The sequence below is a fragment of the Castor canadensis genome, chromosome 1 (assembly GCF_047511655.1).
Source record: "Castor canadensis chromosome 1, mCasCan1.hap1v2, whole genome shotgun sequence".
Lineage (NCBI taxonomy): Eukaryota > Metazoa > Chordata > Mammalia > Rodentia > Castoridae > Castor > Castor canadensis.
The window spans coordinates 199,725,637-199,751,800 of NC_133386.1; the positions used below are offsets into that span (position 1 = coordinate 199,725,637).

General features: G+C 45.0%; 1 protein-coding gene across 1 annotated transcript; it reads left to right on the plus strand.

Annotated features, from left to right (window-relative positions):
- Slc3a2 (solute carrier family 3 member 2) lies at positions 1-26,164 on the plus strand. Its single transcript, XM_020175427.2, has 10 exons — positions 1-300; positions 19,030-19,461; positions 19,895-20,068; positions 20,821-20,915; positions 23,694-23,762; positions 23,869-23,927; positions 24,103-24,283; positions 24,381-24,524; positions 25,462-25,545; positions 25,629-26,164. The coding sequence occupies exons 1-10, from the start codon at positions 189-191 to the stop codon at positions 25,989-25,991; spliced, it is 1,713 nt and encodes a 570-aa protein (XP_020031016.2). The 5' UTR covers positions 1-188; the 3' UTR covers positions 25,992-26,164.

Genomic DNA, 26,164 nt, shown 5'->3' on the forward strand with positions numbered 1-26,164 from the left:
CGCAGGCGCGCCGCCGCGCTGCGGCTTGGCAGCTTAAACTAGTGCGGGTGATACAGCGACGCAGTGGCTGCGCCTTCGCGCTCATCCTGGGCCGACTGTTGGTCACGGTCTCGGCCACCTACCCTTACATCCTTCCCTGATCTTCCTTTACTCTCACACACGCAAAACCTGTGTAGACATCCACCTCAATGGATCCTGAACCTCCTGAACCCTCTACCGGCGACATCTTGGTTCCGAGCCAGCCGCCTGACGCGCTTTCCGGGCCTGATGTCCACAGTCCCAGCGCGGGGGGCGACTCAGGTACTGGGCCCCGGGCTGAACTCGGGTGGAGGTCCCTTGCATGGAACCATTTGGGAACAGTAAATGGCTCTACTTAATTCTCAAGACCTACTGATTTTTTCCTGTCTTGTAGTTTGGTCCCATTTCGCTAGGAGCTACTCTGCCTCCCGAGTAGCTGTAGTAGAGCCAACATTACCTGACTTTTTTTTTTTTTTTTTAATTGCAGTGTTAGGGATCTAACCAGGGCCTCGGGCATATTAGGCAAGTGGTCTACCACTTGCACCGTTTTAAGCCCTCTGTACAAGTTGGTTGTTTTAAACCTTTATTAATTCCAAGAGGTAAGGACAATGACAACCCCCCCCCCCCATTTTATAGATGTGCCACCTTACTTTGGCAAAAAGATCTCCAGCGGGGCCTCTTACAGTTCCCCTCTGATTGTCCAGGTCACAGCTATAGACTTGTTGCTGAGACCAACCAGCCCCAGCCGTACTGTTGCAGGAATCTCAAGCTGAGATACGGAACACTGAGGTAGTTTAGCAGGAAGCAACTTTTATTGTGCCGGCACAGACTCAGCGGACTCGGGTCCAAAAGCTGAGCCCTGAGAACAAAGTGGTCTCACCTTGTATACCCTTGCAAGCAGGTTACAGAAGCAAATACCAAAGCATAACCCATATATGGTTGCATGTGACTTTATCAGCTATTTCATTCCCCCAGTGCTATGTGACCGTCTTCATGTTTCAATTTTTTAAGTTTTATCTCTGTGCTTTGCCATCCCTTCCCCCTGCAACATTACCAGAACACAAACTTGTCTATTTCTTTTCTGGTTCTCCTCCCTGCTATAGTAGTTAGTCGTTTGTGGTGCACAACTAAGTGAACAAGGATATGTTGTAAACATTTATTAAGCCCCTACTAGCTAGCTGTTCTTCTGCATGACCCTGCTTAATAATACTACTGCCCTAGGAGAAAGGTGTTAAGGTAATATGATAGATGAGGAACCTGAGGCCTGAGAAGGTGAAGTAACTTGCTGTGTTATCCAGCTAGGTGATATCAGAGCCAAGGTACAAATCCAGACAGTCTGATTCCAGAGCCTGTTCTTTAACCACTGGCTGTACTGCTTTTGTGTTATGCAGTTCTGTTCTCAAGGTAGTTGGGGAGCAAGTAAGTACATAGGAAGTAATACTTGGGCACTGTTTCTGAATCTCTTTTTTTTGGGCGGTACTGGGATTTGAACTCAGGGCCTCTAGCTTGCTAAGCAGGTGCTCTCTCACTTGAGCTACACTGCCAGCTGCTGGCCCTTTTTTGTATTGGGTATTTTTGAGATAGAGTCTCAAGAAGTATTTGTCCTGGCTAGCCTTGAACTGTGATCCTCTTGATTTCTGCCTCCCCGGCAGCTAGGATTTTGGGTATGAGCCACCAGTGCGCAGCTCTCAGGGTTTTTCATTGTTACCCTGCCTGTGCACCAACCTAAAAAGGACATTCTTTTTCTTCTAGTCCTCCCATGAAATTTTAATGCCATCTGAGATTTATTAACCACTAGAAACCAATGATCACTCCCTTGGGACTCGTGTTGTTCCCAGGAATGCCCCAGGGTAATGTAATGAGATACCTGTATGGAAATCCTGAGAGGATTCCAGTTTGAAGTAAGTGATGGGATGGAATATATCCACATATTCAATAGCTGTTAAGTGCTTGTTCTGTGCATGATACAACGTATGGGGGAAAGATAAGACACTGCTGTCAAAGATTTTGATCTGGTGTGTATGTGAGGATTAAGATGTACATACAAGTAGCCTAAGTTATGTGATTGAAAAGTTATAGCAAAATGTATAGAAAATGGAACAAGTAAACTGAAAAATCAAGGTCCAAGAGTAGGCAGACAAGACTGAGGAGGTTTTGTGTGGGATGAACATGGCAGAAATGCTATATGGGGTTTATCTGGGTGGCATCTAACTTAAAATTTTAAGTACATTCTGGGAGCTGGTCAAAATATGCCTGTGGGTAATAGAGTACTTGCTTAGCATGCACAAGGCTCTGCATCTTATCCTTATCACCACAAAAATGAAAAACAAACAAAAGGACCAGGTATTGAGGCCAGCCCAGGCCAAAAAAAAAAAAAAAAAAAAGTGAGACCCTATCTCAATCAATAAATAAGCTGGACATAGTGGTTCTTACCTGTAATCCTAGCACTTGGGAGGCTGAGGCAGGAGGATCTCAAGTTCAGGCCAGCCTGGGCTAGATAGTGAGAACCTGTCTCAAACAAAAACAAAAACAAACCAACCAAAACCCCACGAAGGGTACCTGTGGGCCAAATGTTGCCCATGGTGTGTTTTTCAATCTCTTGTGTAATAACAAAATCCACTGGAAAAGGGGGCATCTCCAAGAAAAGTGGATGCTCTTTTGGGAAGCTACAGAAAGGCTGAAGGGGGTAAGCACCCAAAAAAGTCAATGTTCTTAGCCCTTTGAGATCATAGGTGATTTTCATTCAACATTCTACTCATCTTCATTTGCTGTGCATTTACTTGGCACAGGGGATACACCGGAAACAAAAAGAGATAGTCTATCCATGTGCCCCCATGGAGTTTATAGTGGATTGGCTCAGAGAAACAAAGAGATACTGTGTCCAGTGAAGAACATTGCTGTGGTATCTGTTTGGTACAGGCAGGGAAGGGGAGAGGGAGCAAGAGGTATAGGGGGAGGGGTCATTTCATTCAGAGGGATGGGGTTGGGGAGGTGGAATTTGGGCAGAACTCTCCAAGGAGATGGTGGGGGTGGGCAAAGTGCTCCAGGCAGGGCACCAGAGCACTGGACTGTGCCTATTGATTTGTAGGTTAACAGTAACACAAAATAACAGTTTCTTTTGTGCTTAGGAGTTTTTTCTCTTTTTTTTGGCTGTACTGGGGCTTGAACTCAGGGCCTCCACCTTGAGCCACTCCACCAGCCCTATTTTTGTAAAGATTTTTTTTTTTGAGATAGAGTCTCAAGAACTATTTGCCCAGCCTGGCTTTGAACTGAGATCCTCCTGATCTCTGCCCTCTGAGTAGCTAGGATTACAGGTGTAAACCACTGGTGCCCAGCTGGTTTTTTTTTTGTTTTATTTTTGAACTAGCATACATTAATGATAAGAGGGATTTCATTGTGATAATTTTGTACATGCAAACTGTGTTCTTTGAATAAGTTCTTCCTGTGCTTAGGAGTATTTATTTATTTTGGGCAGGGCTGGGATTTTAATTTGGCCTCATGCTTGCTAAGCAGGCATTCTACCACTTGAGCTACACTCCCACCCCTTTTAGTTACTTTTCAGGTGTGGGCCTCAGACCTCCATCTTTTTACCTGTGACTCCCAGTAGGTGGGATTGCAGGCTTGTCCCACTATGCCAGGTTTGTTGGTCAGAATGGAGTCTAGCTGACCTTTGTTCTGGTCTGGCTGGCCTCTCATTCTGTGTCTCTGTAGTAACTGAGATCGTGGGCATGCTCCATCACACGTGGCCTGATGATCTTTTCTTTTTTGACTTCCTATTTACTGCTGATTTGGATATTTTACAATTCTGTCAGACCACCTTATAATCCTAAACAAGTTTTGTATCTATTAGCAAATTCGTATCAGCTTTTTTTTAAGATTTTTTTTGCAGTGCTGGGGTTTGAACTCAGGGCCTACACCCTGAGCCACTCCGCCAGTCCTTTTTTGTGATAGGTTTTTTCAGGATAGGGTCTTGAAAACTGTTTGCCCAGGTTGGCTTTGAACCAGACTCCTCCTGATCTCTGCCTCCTGAGTAGCAGGGATTACAGGTGTGAGCCACTGGTACCCAGCTCATACTAGTATTCTTGACTGAATTCTCTTTTGAACAGTCTTAAATGTTAACTTGTTCTCTCATTAATTAATAAGTTGAATAAAATCATTGACATTGTTCATTTTATATTTGAGTCATGTTTCAACTTTTTAAAAATTATACTTTAACAACTCTTTGTGTCCACTGCCTTTCATTGATACATTCATTTATTCATTCAAGAAATATTGACTCAGGATTTTTTTTTGGTGGTTCTGGAGTTTGAACTCAAGGCCTCATTCTTGCTAGGCAGGCACTCTTCCTCTTGAGCCACCCCTCCAGCCCTTGACTCAGGATTTAAACTCAAGAAGTCTGACTCCAAAGTTGGAGCATTTATTTATTTTTTATTTTTAAACTTTTATTAGCATATATTAGTTGTACATTGTGATATTTCCATACATGCTTACAATATGCCTTGGCTAGGTTCACCTACACTGTCATTCTACCTCATTCCTCTCCCATGCTTAAAACAATTTCAGCAGGTTTCATAGTTCTGTTTTCATACAAGCATGTAAACTACATCACGAATATTCACCCTCCTTTACGCTCTTTATTCAAAATTGGAGCTTTTACATGCTAGTCCTGTTTTAATACCATGTCTCCCTCTAGCTAAATATATCTCTGTGTATGTATGTGTGTATGTGTGCTTGTGCATGTGTGTGTGCGTGTATGTGTGTATTTGGGACATAATCTGAATATGTTTCCTAGGCTGGTTCTGGAAATTTCTGGGCTCCAGTGATTCTGCTACAGCCTCCCTAGTGTTTGCCACTATGCCCAGCTAACTTTTTTTTTTTTTTGGTGGGATTGGGGTTTGAATTTAGGGCTTTACAAAGTGGGTACACTGCCTCTTGAGCCACACCTGCATTCCAAGCTAACATATCTTTGTGTGTCTGTGTGTGTGTGTTTGTGTATTTTTTTTCAAGATAGAGTTTCAAGAATTATTTCCCCCAGGGCTGGCTTCCAACTGCGATCCTCCTGATCCTGATCTCTGCCTCCTGAGTGGCTAGTATTACAGGCTGGAGCCACCAATGCCCAACTTGATTCCTCTTTCCAACAAATGTTTTCACATTTTTTTTTCCTTTTGGTGATACTGGGGTTTCAACTTGGGGCTTCAAGCTTGCAAAACAGGTGTTCTGCCACTTGAGCCCACACCTCTGGTCCATTTTGCTCTGGTTATTTATTTATTTTTTTCAGGGGGTGGTACTGAGGTTTGAGCTCATGACCTCATGCTTGGTAGGCAGGTGCTCTTTCTTACCACTTGAGCCACTCCACCAGCCTGTGTTGTTTATTTTTATAAACTACTTACCTAGGCTGGCTTTGAACTGTGATCCTCCTCTTGAACCATGATCTCAGCCTCTTGACTAGCTAGGATTACAGGTGGTCTGATTATTTTGAAGATGAGGTCTCACAAACTGTTTGCCCAGGCTGGCCTTGAACTGCCATCCTTTGGCCTCCCAAGTATTTAGAATTACAGGTGTGAGCCTCCAGCTAGATTTTTTAGGATAAGGTCTGGATATGTTGCCTAGGCTGCCCTTGAACTCACCCATCCTCCTGCCTTTGCTTCCATAATACTGGGATTATAGGGCAGCTTGCCCCACCACACCTGAATGTTTTTTAAACTTTTGAAGAATTGTCTGACCAGGGTGCTGGTGGCTCATGCCTGTAATCCTAACTACTAGGGAGGCTGAGATTGGCAAAATCATGGCTTGAGGCCAGCCCAGGCAAACAGTTCCTGAGATCCCATCTCTAAAATAACCAGAGCAAAATGGATTGGAGGTGTGGCTCAAGCCTTAGAGTGCCTCCTTTTTGAGTGCCTACTTTGCAGGCACAAACCCCTGAATTCAAACATCAGTCCCACAAAAAAAAAAAAGAATTGGCTGTCTACACCTGCATTGCCTGAGACTCTGTTAGAAATTCAGAGCCTCATTCCCTGCCCCATGGACCAGCTGAATTAGAATTTGTATTTTTAGGGAGGGGTTGGGGGGTGGGGGGCAGGGGGGAAGAGATGGCCCAAACAACACAATGTATACACATATGAATAAATGTATAAACAATTAAAAAAAGAATTTACATTTTTGCAAGATCCAAAGGCAAGTCACATGCACATTAAAATTTGATAAGCACTAGTTTACACAAAGTTGCCTCCTTTCTTACTCCTTCTTACCCCATTGCAACCTGCTGTCCCCATTACTCCTCAAAACTGGTGTTCCTTATCCTACTTTCCTACTTTGCTCATTTCACACTATGTAGCTCAGACTGGCCTTGAACTTTTTTTTTTTCCTTTGGTGGGACTGGGGTTTGAACTCAGGGCTTTGTACTTATAAAGGAGGTGCTTGAAAAGCAGGCAGTCTACTGCTTGAGCCATACCTCCAGTCCATTTTGTTTGGTTGTAACCATCTGGTTATTTTGGAGCTGGAGAAGGGGGGTGTCCCAGAAACTGTTTGCTCAGGCTGACCTTGAACATTGATCCTCCCAGTCTCTGCCTCCTAAGTAGCTAGCTGCCCTTGAACTCTTGATCCTCCTACCTCAGGCTCCTGGGTGTTGGGATCACAGGGCTGTACCACCATGCCCAGCTTCATCTTTTCTGTTCTTCCCTTCCCTTGTCCTTTCTGTCTGTCTGTCTCTCTCCTGGAGATTGTACTCAGGAGGGCCTTGTATATCCCTGTGCATGCTAGGTAAACACTATCACTGACCGTTAGCCCCAACCCCTTATCTCATTTTGGTGGTACTGGGGTTTGAATTTAGGGCTTCATGCCTGCGAGGCAGGCATTCTGCTACTCTGCCAGCCCAAACATTAAGTAACAATACTATGGTCCACTGGGGCTTTAACCCAGGATCTTTTGTATGTAAAGCAGATGTGACAACTGCTATACTTCAGATCACATTCGTGTGTCTTTTTTTTTTCTTTTCTTTGTGGTACTGGCTTGAACTTAAGGCCTAGACCTTGAACCACTGCACTGGCCCTTTTTTGTGATGGGTTTTTTCCGAGATAGGCACTTTTGAACTATTTGCCTTTACTGGCTTCCAACCTTGTTCCTCCTGATCTTTGCCTCCTAAGTAGCAAGGATTATAGACATGAGCCACTGGCATTCAGCCACCCTAGGTTTTTAACATAGACTCTGCCTGGCTCTCTGGTTCTAGTTTCATCCCTTCTAATCCATTCTTTACATTGTAGCCACAGTGATTTTTCCAATTAAAAAATTTGGTCAAAAAAAATTTGGTGCTTATACTCTCTCTACAACAAAATTAGAAATAAGGGCAAAATAGTTTCTGTTGGGTATTGAGGGGGTGGGGGGGAGAGGGAGGGGGCAGAGTGGGTGGTAAGGGAGGGGGTGGGGGCAGGGGGGAGAAATGACCCAAGACTTGTATGTACATATGAATAATAAAAAAAAAATTTGGTCAAGTTTCACTTCTCAGTTCAGTCCTTCAGTACCCCTTCATTGTCTGTAATCTTAGCTATTTAGGATATAGAGATCAGGAGGATTGCAGTTTAAAGTCAGCCTCTGTCTCGAAAAAATCCATCACACACACAAAAAAAGGCTGGTGGAGTAGCTCAAGTGGTAAGAGTGCCGAGCAAGTGGTAAGGCCCTGAGTTAAAACCCCAATTCCACCAGGGAAAAAAAAGAAGCCATCTTCTTTGTCAGTTTTTTTGGTGGGATTGGGATTTGAACTCCAGGCTTTGCACTTTCAAAGCAGGCACTCTACTGCCATACTTCCAGTCCATTTTGTTCTGATAATTCTGGAGGTGGGGGTCTCATGTACTATTTGCTTGGTTGGCCTTGAACCCTGATCCTCCTGATTTCACCCTCCCAAGTAGCTAGGATTATAGGTTCGAGCCCCCCCGAACCTGGTTCTTGTCAGTTTCTTTTTCTTTTTTTAGTAGTACTGTGGTTTGAACTCAGAACCTTGTGCTTGCTAGACAGGCATTCTATCACCATCATCAATTTTTTTTTTTTTTTTTTTGTGGTGCTGGAGTTTAGAGTCAGGGCTTTCACCTTGAGCCACTCCTCCAGCCCTTTGTTTGTGATGGATTTTTTTGAGATATGTTCTCTCTAACTATTTGCCCTGACTGGCTTTGAATCTCTGCCCTCCTGAGTAGCTAGGATTATAGGTGTGTGCCACCAGTGCTGAGTATATATTACTCTTTCTTAACCATCCATCCACTTCCCCTCTTTACCATCACTTCTTCCCTGAGTCTGATCCATCCTCCCTCTCTGCAAAATTCTTGCCATCTGATTTGACCTGGGTAAATCATCCTTCTATCCTTATTGCCTAGCAGAATCTGACACAAATAGGTCTCAGTATACAGTTGAAAGTGTGTGTGTGTGTGTGTGTGTGTGTGTGTGTAAATGTATTTTAGCAGTTCTGGGTTTTGAAATCAGGGCCTCATGCTTGCTAGGCAGGTGCTTTGCATCGCTTGAAACATTCCACCAGCCCTCAATTTCCATATTCTTTAATGATATTTCTCCAGCTCCAATTCACAGACTGTGGTATTATTTATAGAAAGAGCTTGTCTTACAGAGGGCTGGAGAGTTTTTGCTCAAAGAACAACCCTGCCCCCACCTGGCAGCAAGAGGCACTATATTGGAAGGGAGGAAGAGGGAGAATGTTGGAGGGGGTAAATCTAAGATATATTGAAAGCATATATGTAAATATCACAATGTATCCCCCCAGTACAACTATTATAGTCTAATAATTAAAAAAGAGACACTAAATCCAGGTCATGGGGGAAGGAAAGTATACAAAAAAGCAGTATAAAGAAAAGACCTAATTTATTATTTACTTCCTTGTTGATTTATTTATTTTGTGGTACTAGTGTTTGAACAGAGGCCCTTGTTCTTGCTAGGGAGGCGCTGTACCAATTGAGCCATACTCCAGCTCCTATATTTTTGTTTTCATATGACACATTAATTGTATGTTTTTATGGGGAAAAGAGCTAAGATTTGACAATTGAGTTTTCTGGATTGTGGAGGAGTGTGCCATTGAGATGGTCTCCTAGGGAAGGAAGGATTAGGCATCTCTGGGAGCTGAGGATATTGAAGATTGTAAGGACAGGCTTATGTGCTATATTTGTGGATCTACATAAAGAAAGGCTGAGGGGGCACTAATACTGGTAGTATCGCTTCTCTGCTTGCTTGGCTAGCAAGCAAATGAGTTCTTTAATATTTAAATTTAATATTTGATTTGCCCTCTATATTAAACTGGTACTTGGTAGGCAGGCACTCTATCACTCAAGCTACTCTACCACCCCTTAAAGTGGTATTTGGAATGGGGAGATGGTATTGCAGTACTTTCAGGAACAGTGCAGCACTCTGGGTACATTTAGTTCTTAAATAGAGATTTGTTAACTTTGATGAAGTTATGTCACCTTTAGAAAAGGAGCATAATAAATTATGGCAATTGGATTAATTAGTAAAAGATTTGGTTATGGACTTATAAGAGGTAGTAGAGGGGCTGTTGGAGTGGCTCAAGGAGGAGAGTGCCTGCCTAGCAAGCACGAAGCCCTGAGTTCAAACCCCAGCAGTACCACCAAAAAAGAAAAAAAAAAGAAAAAGAAAAGAAGAGGTAGTAGAAACCATGTGAGCAGTTCAGAACTTGACCACTATTTCTCATTTCTCTCTCTCTCTCTCTCTCTCAATCAAGACAAGGTCTCAAGAAAAAAAAAAGACAGGGTCTCATAGCCCAGGCTGACCTGGAACTTACCATGTAGCCCAAGCTGGCCTTGACCTTATGATCCTCCTGATTCTCTGCCTCCCAAGTGCTGGGATTATAGGCATGTACCACCATGTCCAGTTTATTTCAACTAATGATTACTTCAGTAACTCTTCATGTGGGCTGGGGGTATGGCTCTAGTCGTAGAGCACCTGCCTAGTAAGTGTGAGGCCCTGAATTCAAACTCCAGTATTGCTTCGCCCCCCACAAAAAATGTACGCAAAAAATGCACTATAGGTGTTTTTTGTATGGAGGAGGGATATATAAACTATGGTGGGTAACATGGGGTTCCAGTCTGCCTATTCTTGAAATCTACTCATGTTTTCTGGTTCTGATTCTCCCTCATCCTAAATGGACCATTTCTTTTTCTATCTTTTTTTTTTTCTTTCAGTATTGGAGATTGAACTCAGGGCTTCATGGTTGCTACCACTTGAGCTACACACTCAGTCTTTTATCTCTCTCTATTTTTATCCATCTATCATCTATCTATCTATCTATGTGATTGTGTTTTGTTTTTGAGATAGGGCCTTACTAACTTTGCCTGGGCTGGCCTTCAACCCTGATTCTCCTGCCTCTGCCTCCTGAGTGTGCCCCACCATCCCTGGCTTTGATGGACCATCTTTTTTTTTTTTTTTTTTTGTGGTACTGGGGTTTGAACTCGGGACCTACACCTTGAGCCACTCCACCAGCCCTTTTTTGTGATGGATTTTTTTCAAGATAAGGTCTTGTGAACTATTTCCCTGGGCTGGCTTCAAACCAAAATCCTCCTGATCTCTGCCTCCTGAGTAGCTGGGATAAACAGGTGTGAGCCAATGGTGCCCATCTAATAGACCATCTTATAAAAGACTGCTTCCCAGTCTGTCTGACAGTTCAGCTCATAATGGGGACGTTTTGGATACATAGTTACTTGGTGTTTCACAGTTATTTGGTGCTTCTGTTACTTGATTGAGGTGGTAGTATCATCCCTGTGTAACTTTTTTTTTTTTTTTGGTGGGACTGGGATTTGAACTCAGGGCTTCATGCTTGCAAAGTAGGTGCTGTACCACTTAAGCCACACCTCCAGTCCGTTCCTATGTGTCTTAAGTAGCTCAGCTATGTGTCTTGTTCTCTTACCATCATCTATGAGCTGTTGAGGAGCTACCACTAAACTTCTAAGTGATGCTGATGTGCCTCTTAACCAGTGCATTCCTGATGACTTGGGAACTATTGTATTCTTTGGGCCCTTGGGCTACAACTTTCTGGTCACACAACGCATTCATTCCAGCATATCCACTTTATTTAGTTGGTTTAATTCCTTCCTTTATGGTCTGCCAGAGCAACTCAGGCACAGCTACTTCAGTTGGCTATAGCCTTCTCTAGGCATCTAAGAGCCACCACAGCACTATTTTTGTCCATCCACTGGAGTCTTTGCAGCATTAAATCCTGGATTCCAGGAAAGTAAGTGAATTCTTGTGCAGCAATCTCTTCTCAGATCCCCAAGTGGTTTTTTTTTTGGTGGTACTGGGGTTTGAACTCAGGGTCTCATGCTTGCTACCACTTAAGCCACTCCACCAGCCCTTTTTTTGTGATGGGTTTTTTGAGATAGGATCTCCCATACTATTTGCCTAGGCTGGCTTTGAACTGTGATCCTCCTGATCTCTGCCTCCTGAGTAGCTAGGATTATAGGTGTGGACCACCAGCATTGGGCCCTAAGTATTTAATGAGACTGATATACTTGGATTTGGGGTAATATTGGTTCTTCGGCCTAGGAAAGAAAGATGTAATATGCAGGGCAAATAGTTCCAGAGACCCTATCTTGAAAAAACCCATCACAAAAGTGCTGGTGGAGTGGCTCAGGTGTAGCCCTGAGTTCAAACTCCAGTACCAGCCAAAAAAAAAAAAAAAAAAAGAGATACAATAGAAAGAAAAGTAGAAGTCTCTGAAACTGTTCCTTTCCTCTGGTGACTTGCTCACCTCCCATTTTCTCCTTAGCCCACTGTTCATGGCTATTGCTTTCACCAAGGCTGCTAGGAACCTCTTAACCCCAAAGATATCTTTCATTTCTCTTCACCTTTCGATAGTACTTGACACATGTTCCTTCTTCTTGAAGTGCTTTACCCTTGATTTCTGGGATGCTGCCCTTGCCTAGATTTCCTCTTATTTCGTGACTATTTTCACTATCTGTTCTTTTTTTTTTTTGGCAGTACCAAGGCTTGAACACAGGGCCTCACACTTTTTAGGCAGGTGCTCTACCACTTGAACCAATTCACTAGCCCTGTTTTGTGGATTTTTTTTTTTTTTTTTTTTTTTTTTTGCGATACTGGGGTTTGAACTCAGGGCCTACACCTTGAGCTGTTCCACCAGCTCTTTTTTGTGATGGAGTTTTGGAGATAGGGTCTGGAGAATATTTGTCTAGGCTGGCTTTGAACCACAATCTTCCTGATCTCTGCCTCCTGAGTAGCTAGGATTATAGGCATGAGCCACAGGGACCTGATTTCACTGTCTATTCTTTACGCATTCCTCAGAGTCCTGTCCTAGGTATGGTTTTGTTCTTACTATATTCTGCCTATGTTAACTTATCTGTCACATAGTTTCATTTATATATATATTCTGGCATTTCCCAAACTTCATCTCAATTCATGATCTCCTGAGCTGCAGACCCTGTATCTAACTGCAGGCCAGACATCTTTGCTAGACATCTTTGTTTTTGGCCATAAACATCTCAGGTTGACTTGTTCAAAACTGAATCCATCATCTGTCTGCACAGATCTGTTCTTTCCCCACTGTGCTCTTTTACCCAATTGTCTAAGCCAGAAATGGGGTCATTATTCCTATTGCCTGCATTCAGTGATAGAGTGTTAGAAAGAATTTGCTGAGCCTGGTGGCTTGTGCCTATAATCCCAGCTACTTGGAGGCGGAGATCAGAAAGATCTTGGTTCAACCAATCAGCTGGGTATGGATTTGCATGCCTGTGATCCCAGCTTCTAGGGAGGCATACTTAGGAGGATCAAGGTAAAGGCTGTACGTGGGCAAAAAGCACAAGACCCTATCTGAAAAATAACTAGAGAAAAAAAAGGACTGGAGTGAATGGCTCAAGCAATAGAGCATGTGTCTAGCAAGCATGAGGCCCTGATATCAAACCCTAGTACTGCCAGGAAAAAAAAAAAAAGAAAGGAAAAAAGTATAGGATTTGTGCTTATGTTGTGTTGGGTAATTTTGGGCAGGGCTCACTGGGCACTTGTGGCTCATGCCTGTAATCCTAGCTACTTGGAGGGCTAAGATCAGGAGGATGGAGTTTCGAGGGCAGCCCAGAGACAGTAGTTTGAGAGATCCCATCTCCAATATAAACCAAACCAAAACGGGCTGGAAGTGCGACTCAATTGGTATAGTGCCTGCTTTACAAGAGTGAAGCCCTGAGTTCAAACCCCAGTCCCACAAAAAAAAAAAAAAAAAAAGAATTTACAGAGTTTACAGAGTCAGAGTAGAAGACTGCAAAGATTTATTAGGATGCCATTAAAGACAAAATGTCAGGCAACTAGACAAAAGAGCATAGTATGCTGAGACAGGGTTGAGAGTAGGTTTTATATCTTGGTTAAAACTACTTTTGACTGACTGCCTTCCTTGTTGTGGACCTTATTGATTGGTTGTGTCTTACTCGGATCATGGTTTGATTTTCTCATAGGGGAACATTTTCGGAGTTCTCCTTCATTCTACCTGGTTCTTAGTATTTTGTTCTTGCCATATCTCCACAAGAGGGAGGCTCTCCTCCACAAAAATTACACAAGTCTCTCCCTCAAGTGCTTGCATGCTAGGCAAGCACTTTACCACTAAACTATATCGCCAACCCTTTCTTTTTTGAGTCAGGGTCTCATTGTATAGCCCAGGTTCTCTCCCTCTCTGGCAGTATTGGGGTTTAAACTCTAGGAGTCATGCTTGCTAAACATCTGCTATATCACTTAGCCACTCCCCCAGCACTTCTAATATTTCTCTGAATGTAGAAACATTTCCATAGGTATTTTGTATCTTCTCTGGTCAGTGTAATTGTAGGGCAGTTCATACTTTCCCTGAAGGTTTGAGTCTTTCAGATCGCTGAAATAAACTGACAATAGACAGATTAATAGGAGAAAAAAGTACGTGAATTTAATTTTATGTAACAAGAGAGCCTTTATGAAGATCCAAAGGCCCAGGAGATGCTATCTGATTTTGTGCTTAGGTGTTTTTTTTTTTTTTTTTCCAGTACTGATGTTTGAACTCAGGGCTCAGCACCTCATGCTTTCTAAGGCAGGCAGTCTATCATTTGAGCCAATCCACCATCCTTGTTTGTGTTGGGGATTTTCTTTTTTAGGCAGCACTGGGGTTTGAATTCAGGACTTCATGCTTGCTAGGCAGGCACTCTTACCCCTTGAGCCTGTCTGCTAGAACTGTATTGTGTATTTTTGAGTAGTGTTTCCTGGGCCTTCACCTTGAGCCATTCCACCAGCCTTAAGTTCAAACCCCAGTACTGCAAAATGAACAAACAAAAAAAAAAGACAAGGAGGGGCTAAAGATGTAGCTCGAGCAGCAGAGCACCCAAACTTCAAACTTCAGTGCTGCGAAAAAGTCACACTTTGAAATCTAAGATCCCATCCTTTTATGATATGTCTTTGGCATTGTATTGTTGGAAAGTTTCTAATACCTTCTTCATCCTTCTTGTCCTCCTTCACTGGGGATTGAGTATTTTTGAGATAGGGTCTTGATTTTTTTTTTTTTTTTTGTCCACCTAGCCTTGAGCCTCTGTCCTCCTAATCTCTGCTTTCTGAGTAGGTAGGATTACAGGCATGAGCCACTAGTGCCTGGATGCCCAGATTGTTTTTTTTTTTTTTTTCTCAGTGCTGGGGTTTGAACTCAGCCACTCCACCAGCCCTTTTTTTGTGTTGGGTTTTTAAAATTTTTTTTATTTTTTTGTGTTGGGTTTTTTTGAGATAGGGTCTCTCCAGGTATTTGCTTGGACTGGCTTTGAACCTCAATCCTCCTGATCTCTGCTTTCTGAGTAGCTAAGATTATAGGTGTGAGCCACCAGCATCCAACTCAGATTATTTTTATTTTTGTGATTAGGTCTCCATGTTTTGCCTAGGCTGGACTTGAACCTTGAACTCATGAGCTCAAGTGATCCTCCTGCGTTATCCTTTTGGGTAGCTGGGTCGATATACACACTCTTGGCCCTTTGGTGTTTATCTTTCTTTCTTTCTTTATTTGGCAGCACTGATACCTTTTTGGTTTTGTTTTCTTGTGGTGCTGGGGCTTGAACCCAGAGTCTTGAGCATGCTAGGCAAATGTTCTACAACTGAGCTATAGCCCTTAGGTGTTTATCTTTTAATACTTCGTTGCATTGGTGAGAATGGCTTGCTTCTGTGTTGTTCATTTGTCCAACTTGTTTGAGTGCCAAATACTTTTCAGATGGTGCGTTTATTTATCTTCTATGACATGGCTTTGGCTGAATTTCCTTTGCTTTTTCTGGTTTTTACCTCCCTTTACATTCCTCCCTTTTTTTTTTTTTTTTTTTGCAATACTGGGGCTTGAAATCGGCCTTCACCTTGAGCCACTCCACCAGCCCTATTTTTATGTGTGTGTGTGTGTGTGTGTGTGTGTGTGTGTGTGTGAAAGATTTTTTGAGATAGGGTCTCAAGGAACTATTTGCCAGGGCTGGCTTCAAACTGATCCTCTTGATCTCTGCCTCCTGAGTAGCTAGGATTACAGGCGGGAGCCACCAGCACCTGACTGCATTCCTCACATTTTATTAGGACAATTCCTAGCTGGGTGTGGTGGCTCACACCTGTAATCCTAGCTATGTGGGAAACTGAGGTGGGGAGGATCATAGTTCCAGACCAGCCCAGACAAAAAAGTTTGCAAGACCCCATTTCAGTCAATAAAAGCTTAGTGTTGTGGCATGTGCCTGTCATCCCAGCTATTTGAAAGTGTAAATAGCAGGGTCATGGTCCAGTCCTATGCAGGCATAAAGCAAGACTCTATTGCCAAAATAACCAGAGCAAAACAGCCTAGAGGTGTGACTCAAGTGGTAAAGCACCTGCCTAGCATGTGGGAATCCCTGAGTTCAAGCCTGAGTAACACCAAAAAAAAAAAGAACAACCACCACCTGTTAGCCACTAGTATCTGTTTTGCAGGAATCATAATAAAGGTAGCATTATTCCAACATCAATTTTTCATATAACAGCTGCTGAGTGAGCCCCTTTGGTTGGGCATAGTGTGGATCTTTGTTTCTGAGTCATTGGAAGAGAGTCTTTTCAGTCTGTTGGATAGAGGGACATTTTCCTAAACAGTTTCTAGCTGTGTGATGGGGTATGTAGCTCAAGTGGTAGAGCGCTTGCCTAGCAAGCTTGAGGTCCTGAGTTTAAGCACTAGTATCGCAAAAAAAAAAAGTTTCTAGCCATCCTCCCGTCTGACTCCCTCCATCTTTGCTCTGCTTTTGGAAATATATATGAGTGTGTGTAACTTCCTTATCTTTTGGTCTTTTGACTAATCAATAATTCTCATGTGTTGGGAATGATGCAATACGATTTTCCAAGAGGTTAGAAAGGAATTCTCTTAGTAAAGAATACCAAGTATACCCTGGCGCCAGTAGCTCACACCTGTAATCCTAGCTATTTGGAAGGCTGAGATTGGGAGGATCAAAGTTCGAGGCCAGCCTGGGCAAATAGTTTGCAACCCTCCCCTCCCCCCGCCCCATCACCATAATAACCAGAACAAAATGGACTGGAGGTGTGGCTGAAGCAGTTAAGTGTGAAGCCTTGAGTTCAAACCCCAGTCCCACTAGAAAAAAAAAAAGAATACCAAATAGGCCAAATAGACCTTCTAGACTTCAGGGCTGCACACCTATCTGAGTACCTGAGAGTAAAGTACTCAAGACTCAGGGCCTTGCATGGTTCTTATTGACCTCTGGACTGCTCATTGCTTCTTGTTATTGTTGTTTCAATCTTTCTCTCTCTTTTTCGATGTTGGGGTGGAGATCGAACTCAGCTTTGGCCTCATGCTTTCCCAGTCCTTTTGGTTTTTAGTTGTTTTTCAGTTAGGGTCTCTAGAAATGTAATAAACAAACAGGACATGAGTTGTAGCAGAAGTTAATTCGAGGTGAAGAGAAAGTAACTATGACTCAGTTGAGAAACACTGTCACTTGAGGTAGGTCTTGACTGACTAGGAGCCTATGAGGTATAGCAGAAGAACAGGAAGGCCAAATAGTAGAGGAATGTTGTGTACAAGACGCAGAGGTCTGAAAAAACATGGTGTGCTGTGACATTGGCAGGTGTTTGAAGGTTGATGTCACTGGAGGGTAGTGCGTATGGAAGGTGTGGTGGATGATAAGACTGGGGAGGTAAGTTAGCTTCTTTAAAGCATGTAAAAGGAATTGGTTTTGGCCATGTGGAGTCATGGGGACTGTGAGATACTATGTTTCTAGGACTGTTAGGGTAAACCATCCCAGGGAGAACTCCTTACTCCATAGTCCTCAACCTTGAGCTTTCATGCTGAGGATAAAGTCTGTTTGGAACCCCTGAGTGGCACCTCTTATCTGACATGCCCAGGGCACCATAAACCTCTTATCATCTTTGAGCACTGGTATGAATGGAAACCTATACCCAGTTGCCTGCCTCCCCCTAGGAGCTGGTGTCAGCTTTTCTGTGGTGGGGTGAGGGAGGAACCTTTGGGATGCAGAAGGGTGGTGGCAGAGGATGAACCTTTTCACACCTCTTTCTCTTTGCTGTTAAGAACTTGGCTTTTGTTTTCTTTCAAATACACAGCAGTCCTGGCTTCCAGCCTAGATTTGAGAGGGAGAAAGGACCTATTTTTTTCAGCTCCTCTCTGAAAGTAATACAGCTGGCTCTGTTCAGGAACAAGAAGTTCCTTAGAGTGTTGGCATGTGGTCGTGCTGATGTCCAGCTGTCCCTGCTGCAAACCTGTCTCTGTCCCACTTACCGTTTCATTATCCAAGGACTTCTATGGAGGAAGTTTGGGAAGTCACTAAACTCCCCAGAGGACCAGCTGCCTTCAAAGCCTAGCATAATGAAGCCATAAGGAGTGGAGGAACCCTGGCACCCTGAAAGAAGTTTGGGAAATCCTGAAAGGTGGAAAACAGTCTGGCAATGACCCCTGGTCTGATCTAGAAAAAAGTGGATGCCTCATTGCCTTGGAGGCCCAGCTCAGGAATGTTTGCTACAATCTCATCAGTCTTTTCTGAATGTATGGTTACCAGCTACCAGATATTCTGGCACCAGCAACTAGGGTGCGGTAGAGTAAGAAAGGGGGTGTCCTGTCCAGACAGATCCATCTTAAATCATGGAGAAGAATGAATTACAGTTAATACAATATGGTTAACAAAGCAAAGGATTGTAGTGGGTGCACAGTAAATAGTTGCAGCATGAGGAATTAACAGACATCTTCTTACAGTAAGTCTTGAAAGGCGAGTGGGGGTAAGCCCTGAGGGGGAAGGCAAGGCCTACCGCCAAGTCCTGAAGCCTCAGAGAACAAGGCTGAGTGGGCAAAAGCAGAAGTTAGATCTGGCTGGCTCTGCGCACAAGTGGCCATGCGAAGTTGTGAAGACAAAGCAGTTTCCTGAGCCGCGCCTGGAACAAATGGAAGACAGTGTGGAGGTAGCTGCCAGACTGAGGAGCGGGCTAACAGGGGCCTTGGTTGGCTTTTTGGGGGCAGTGGGATCTGATGGCCAGAGGAGGGACGGGACAAGTCAGAATTAGTCCTTTTTGTATGTGTGTGTGTGTGTTTGTGTTACTAGGGTTTGAACTCAGCGCCTAACTCTTGCTAGGCTGGCGCTTTATCACTTGAGGCACTCCACCAGCCCAGAATTAGTCTTCTGAAAGGTGGCTAAGTGCTAACATTCCACCCCCGGTCCGTCCCCCTTAACCCCGCCCCCCCGCCCCCGGCGTCTAGCCCCTCCGGACCTCAGGAATTGTCAGGTTGGAGGAGAGAAATTGGACCTTGCAGCGCTCTGAAGCCCTGTCTAGACTTGATTTCTCTACTCCGCCCACCCAAGCAGTCCCAGATGGAGCAATTCTCGGGTTCGGCTTTAAGGGGCGGGCCTGGGCGGAGCTTCCCGCCGCTTCCCAGTGGCCTTGCCCGCCTAGCTGCAGTAGCAGTAGCGGAAGCGCGAGGAGCCACACAACTTAGCGAGGTCCAAGCAGGGATCGAACCACCAACTGATCGCAGGCTGCGTCGTGTCGCCGGTTCCACAGGCACCATGAGCCAGGATACCGAGGTGGATATGAAGGAGGTGGAGCTGAACGAGCTAGAACCTGAGAAGCAGCCGATGAATGCGCCTTCGGGGTCGGCCACGGCTTTGTCGGGCGGCGGGGAGAAGAATGGTCTGGTGAAGATAAAGGTGGCCGAAGACGACGCAGAGGCAGAGGCCGCAGCCAAGTTCACGGGCCTGTCCAAGGAGGAGCTGTTGAAGGTGGCGGGCAGCCCCGGTTGGGTGCGCACCCGCTGGGCACTGCTGGTGCTCTTCTGGATCGGCTGGCTGGGCATGCTGGCCGGCGCTGTGGTCATCATCGTGCGGGCGCCGCGCTGTCGCGAGCTGCCAGTGCAAAGGTGGTGGCACAAAGGCGCCCTCTACCGCATCGGCGATCTTCAGGCCTTCCAGGGCCGGGATGCGGGCGGCCTAGCGGGTGAGTTTGTTGCATGTCTCGGTCTCGGTTTCCGCGCGCCCCAGGTTTAATCTGGTCACCTCCACTGACTCTCTTGCCCCTCTGTCTCCCTAGACACGCTCAGACCCCCACCCCCTTATCCCGGACGGCTCCCCTCAAATAGCTCCCTCCTTTCTTTGAACAAAACCAACCCCGCCACTACTCTCCTTCTCGAGGGTGGCTGACTCAGCATTACCCCCCTCCCAACTCCGCCCCATAACCACGAGGCGCCAGAGCCAGTTGCAACCGGTTTCTGAAGTAATCTGCAAGTCTCCTTGCATCAGCTCTGCTGTCTTGTGATCCACGCTCCTCCCCGCTGCACTCTGGCCGGAGTGGGGTTGGGGGGAAGGGGAGGGGAGATTTCGGTCTCGGAGCAGCTTCACTTGTTAACCTAACACCCCACTGCCCATTTCAGGCCTGAAGGGGCATCTCGATTACCTGAGCTCTCTGAAGGTGAAGGGCCTTGTGCTGGGCCCAGTTCACCAGAACCAGAAGGATGATGTCGCTGGGACCAACTTGCAACAGATTGATCCCACTCTCGGCTCCGAGGAAGATTTTGACAACTTCCTACAATCGGCCAAGAAAAAGAGTGGGTGTCCTGGGTTTCCTAGGGAAGCAGTGAGAAAAGGCTTGGCCTTCTGCCCAGAAGAGCAGGATAGGATATTTGTCTGGTTTGCCCCTAACTGGCTCAGGTTTTCTTAGGAGAGGCACAGGAAAATTTGTTAGGGAATCTTTTTAGCTGACGAATCTTTTTTTTTCTGGTACGGGGCTTGAACTCAGGGCCTACACCTTGAGCCACTCCACCAGCCCTTTTTTTGTGATGGGTTTTTTCCAGATAGGGCCTCCTGTTTGCCAGGGCTGGCTTCCAACCTTGACCCTCCTGATCTCTGCCTCTTGACTAGCTAGAGCTAGGATTACAGGTGTGAGCCACTGGCCTCCCGCTTAGCTGGACAATCTTGAGGTTATTTAACTTCTGGACCTTAGTGCTTTTATTTGCAAAACAGGCTTTTACTTAATTAGTGGATCCACACCCCCCCCTTTTTAAATTTGTGAAACCGTGGATCCATTTTAGGAGGAAAAGCCCAAATACTGTGATCCAATTCAATATAGAAACACGTTTAAAAGGGTTCACTTTGGGGGCTGGGAGCCTAGGGTCCCATAGCTCAGCTTTCTCTGCTACACTGCAAGCCTTCTGCCTTAGAGCTTTGGCAGGGTTCATTCAGATCTAAGCTTTTGTACCAAGTCGTACACAGGAAACACTTAGTAGACTTTTATTTGATTTTCTTATTTTCCCTTACCCCAAAGGCTTTCTCACAACTCCCTCTTCCTCCATTGTTTCAGGCATTCGCATCATTCTGGATCTCACTCCCAACTACCTGGGCCAGAACTCATGGTTCTTCCCCACTCAGATTGACATTGTGGCCACAAAGATGAAGGTGAGTGTGTTAGGGCTGATGGCTGGTTGCAGCCACATGCTGGGGCTGTGTTAGTTCTTTCACAGTAAGCCCTGTAAACCTAGCCTGACTTGGATAAATAAGAACACCTCCCTCCCGTAGCTGGAAGAATAGGCCAACCATGCACCCTGTTTCTTGTTTCTGACTACTCATTTTTCTTGTTTCCTTGATTCTGAGGGTGAGACAGTGCCAGGAAGGGAATTTGTCAGATGTCAGTCTGGAGGTTTGATTTTTATTCTTTTTGGGATAGGAAATCCTTTCTTTCTCTGTGGGAATCCTGTTCTGACTGATTTCCCAGTTCTTGTTTGATGTATTTGGAGTGGAGCCCAGTCTGCAGTTGTGAGCACTGGGGTCTTACTATGTGCCTGGGACTATGCCAAGTATTTTATAGATGTTTTCCGATTCCTTGTATAATGTAACATAACATAAAGTGTTATGCCTAATCTGAAATGAGGAAGTTGAGGTTCAGAGGAGCTTTTTGTGCCTAAAATTTGAAGTCCCAAGTAGTCTTCTAATCTACTTTCCTCAAGGTAATGATACAAACTCTATATCCAGCAGGCTGGGAGTGCGGTTTTTTGATTCTGGGGATTAAAGCCTATGAGAACTGGACACAGTTAATTGCTTTTACCTGTAGGCCAAGCTAGGCACAGCCCTCGGCCACGAAACAGGGAAAGGCAGAACAGCTGCGACTCCTAAACTGTGTTCAGAGAAGCAGGAACCCAGATTTCTCCTGTTACAATGTCACGCCCCTCACAGTGGCTCCACCCTGAAGGAGGAAGAGGGGCTTTTGCTTTTTGGGCTTTACTTTGGGCTTTCTGATGTGGGAAGCTTTTGGAAAGGAAAATAATTACTGAAGGGAGAAGAATTGCTGAAGGGAAAATGCTAAAGACGGGCTGATAGAAAGTTTGCACTATGAACTTTAACATAGGATTCAGAAAGCAAAGCTGAGAAAGAACTTCAATCATAGGCCTTAGGAAAGCTAAAGCCAAAGAGAACATGGCACAGTGGACAGTGCAAGTCTAAGGACCAAGACTTTAAAAGTTATACATATGCAGATTGTAGGCACAGCTGTTTGCAAGTTTGTAGCACTGAGGCTTTAAGAGAGCTAAAGAGAGATGGAATAGTGCAAGCTTGGGGGCAAAAGACTAAGAGCAGTTAAGTAAAGATAAGCTAATAGCAAACATGGGACAGTGCGAGCCTAAGGAAAGATGTTTTAAGCAAGGTTTTAAAGAAGGCTTATAGAAGCAAGGTTTTAAAGAACTGCAAGGACCAAGTCCTTAAAGAATCAAGATAGAGAAAAAGAAGCAATAGAGTACAACACACCTGACCCCAAATTTCTATCTGTCCTATATCTTTCCTAAAATCTCCAGTTGCCTCCAGTTAAGCCCAGTTAGGTCCAGTAATAACCAAGGAGTGAGAGAAAAACCTCGCTCCAGCAAGGGAGGGAGCATGAAAAATAGCACCTCCTTCATTTGATGTCAGCTCAGTTTCTGATGCCTGAGTTCTAGGACATTGACATATTTACAAAGGGCAGAACAAGGGGGCTGCCAGTGTTGCTACCTGGGATGCTGAGATTGGGAGGATTGGTAAATAGTTTACAAGACCCCCATCTACCAAATAACCAGAGCAAAATGGACTGGAGGTGTGGCTCAAGAGGCAGAGTATCTGCTTTGCAAGCCCTAAGTTCAGACTTCATTCCCACCCCCCCAAAAAAAAAAAAAGTGGAGGCAGAGCCTGACACTTTCCTGGCAGCTGTGATCCTGAGCGAGAATTCTGGTCTCCCAGCATTTGGTTAGGACTCATGGGATCATCCATTTTGGCCCTTGCCAATTGGTAGGAGACCCTTTAAAAGTTGCTGATATGGAAATGTTTTCAGATAGTAGGGTACAAGGGGTGGTAGCCTTAGATGAAAATGGAGACCAGAGGGGAAAGCTGGTGAAGCAGAGAAAGGGAAGAGAAGAGGCAGTGGGGGAGGGGTTCCATGCTGTGTGCTAGATGAACTCCAGGACTTCAGGCCCTGGCCTGTTCTGCAAAGCTGGTCTTTTTTTTTTTCCAGATCATCTCAACTGCCTTAGGGTTGTGCTTTGAATTTTAATTTTTCATCCTTGGCTTTGCTTCCACAAGCTCTGATGCTCACACCCTTCCCAGGCCTCAGGAAACTGGGAGAGGAGTACGTACGTTTGCCTTGGCATTCAGCTGGCATTTTAGGTCTCTGCTGCTTCTTTATTATGGTCTTGGGCATGTCTCTTGGCTTCTCTGAGCCTCTTTTTTTTTTTTTTTGGCAGTACTAGGGCTTGAACTCAGGGCCTACACCTTGAGTCACTCCACTAGCACTTTTTTTGAAGGGTTTTCTTCAAACTGCAGTCCTCCTGATTTTTGCCTCCTGAGTAGCTAGGATTACAGGTGTGAATCACTGGTGCCCAGCTATCTGTGCCTGTTTCTTTACTGGCATTCCACCTATGGACACACATTTTCTCTTGAGCGTTTCTGTAGATGTTAAAGGTGAAGCTGTGTGATTTGCCAGAGGTAGGAATAGAGGAATACAATGCTATAACACACTAAGAGGATTGATAGAAGGTTAGAGTTGTTGGGGATTAGAGCTGAGCCTATAGAGTTGGGAGAGTGAGACAAGCTACAACTAGCAAGGCAGGCTTTTTTTTTTTGAGGCAGGCTATTTTTCAGAAGTCAAAGGGATATGTGTGGTGGGCTAGAGCTTGCCTGAGTATTGATATCATTCTTCTGTTCCCTTGTCCCCTGTAGGAAGCTCTGAAGTTTTGGCTGCAGGCTGGTGTGGATGGGTTCCAGGTTCGGGATGTGGAGAATCTGACAGTGAGTGCCCTTTCCACTTGTGAGGCAAAGCTTGGGTGAGATCAGAGAGTCTTAGCCATGGCTGAGTAATGTTCCTTGTTCCTTAATTCTGCTTTTTTACATCTAGAATGCATCTTCATTCTTGGCTGAATGGCAGAATATTACCAAGAGCTTCAGTGAAGACAGGTTGGTTCCAGATCCCCTCCCTGACTTAGCTCTATTGTAGGAGCCACCCCTTCCTTGCCCCACGTGGAGCACTGGAGTACCTAGGGGGTTTCCTGCTTCAGAGAACTCTCTTCACTTCTCTTCCTTCCTTCTTGTCCTGTGTCAACCTTGACATCCCTGCCCCTGCCCTGTGCAGGCTCTTGATTGCAGGGACTGACTCCTCTGACCTGCAACAGATCGTGAGCCTATTCGAATCCACCAAGGACCTGCTGTTGATTAGCTCGTACTTGTCAAACTCCAGTTACACTGGGGAGCATACAAAATTCCTAGTCACCCAGTATTTGAATGCCACTGGCAGTTACTGGTGCAGCTGGAGTGTGAGTACTGTTGGTTGGGGGCCTTTGGGAAGAAAGGGTTGTTGGGAGGTGGAGGCAGAGGCGGGTCTGAGAATCATTGGTGTGTTTGTCTCTGCAGTTGTCTCAGACGGGACTCATGACCTCCTTCTTGCCACCTGAACTCCTCCGACTCTACCAGCTGCTGTTCTTCACCCTGCCAGGGACCCCTGTTTTCAGCTATGGGGATGAGATTGGCCTACAAGTGTCTGCCCTTCCTGGACAGGTGCTGCTTGCTCTTTGCCCAGCATAGTGGGGGAGGTGGTATTTATTTGGTTCTGTGAATGGCAGCAGACACCAGACTTGGGACTGGAACTGTGTTCAGTTCCTAGTCAGTTACCTCATCAGTCACTGTATGACTTTTGAGCTATATATATATATATATATTTGCCAGGCTGGTTTGGAACTCACTATGTACCCCAATACCTCATGTTGGACTTGAACTTGTGATCCTCCTGCCTGAACCTTCCAAATTCTGGGATTACAGGCATTACACCTGGTTCTCTCTTTTTTTGGCAGTACTGGCTTTTGAACTCAGGGCCTCACACTTGATAGGCAGGTGCTCTAACATTTGAACCACTCCACCAGCCCTTATTTTGCCTAGGCTAGGCTTGAACATAAAATTCACTAGCCTTTGTCTGATTCATTAGCCTTATCCTCTCAAGTAGCTGGTTTAGAAAGTTACTTTTCTGAATGTTGTTCATCTCTTCTGTGACACTGCATTTCTTTGTAGAATAGTTAGGATTAAATGAGGATTTTTTTTTTTTTTAAGAGATGGGGACCTTACTATGTTGTTATAGGCTGGCTGTGAAATCCTGGGCTCAAGTCAGCCTCCTGCCTCAGTTTCCCAAATAGCTGCCAAGACCTATTTTTAATGGTGATGCCTGGTATCCTGGTAGATACTCAATAATGGTAGCCATCATTCATTCATTCATTCATTGGACAGTGGGTATTCTGTACTAAGCTCTGAGTACTCCAGCAGTAGAGTTTAGTGAGGAAGCCAGATGAGTAAACAGAGGTACATGGTTGGTGGCAAATGCCATTATGAGGCACTTCTACAAAAGCACTCACTAGCTTTAGCCATAGCTAAAGGAAGAATGGGAGAAGGGAGGAAGAAGATTGGACCTTGCTTTTTTTAAAGTACTTTTCTCTCTGTTCTTCAGCCTGTGGAGGCCCCGATCATGCCGTGGGATGAATCCAGCTTCCCTGACACCTCAGGATCTATAAGCGCTAACATGACAGTGAAGGTAAGGGATTTGTAGAGGTGGGGAGGTTGGTAGAAGTATGCACCCAGGAGGCCATCTCACCTCTGTGTTTCCATCACTTTCAGGGCCAGAATGAAGACCCTGGCTCCCTCCTTTCCCTATTCCAGCAGCTGAGTGACCAGCGGGGTAAAGAGCGCTCCTTGCTTCATGGGGACTTCCACACTCTGTCCTCTGGGTCTGGCATTTTCTCCTATATCCGCCACTGGGACCAGAATGAGCGTTATCTGGTGGTGCTCAATTTTGGGGATGTGGACCTGCCAGCCAGGCTAGAGGCCTCAAACCTGCCTGCCAGCACTAGCCTGCCAGCCAGGGCTGACCTGCTGCTGAGTACCCAGCCAAGCCGCAAGGAGGGCACCACCCTGGAGCTGGAAAACCTAAGCCTGGATCCTTATGAAGGGCTACTGTTGCGTTTTCCATATGTGGCCTGACCCCACCTGCCCAGGACTCACCACTCTCCCTGTTTCCTCCCCAGACCCTTTGAATTCTGTTTTTCCTTTCCTTTTTTTTTTTTAACTTTTAAAATCACAGATGAACCCCTAAATAAGGTGTTTTTTGTTGTTGTTTTTTTTTTTGTCTTCAAATAAAAGTCACCCTGCCTGGG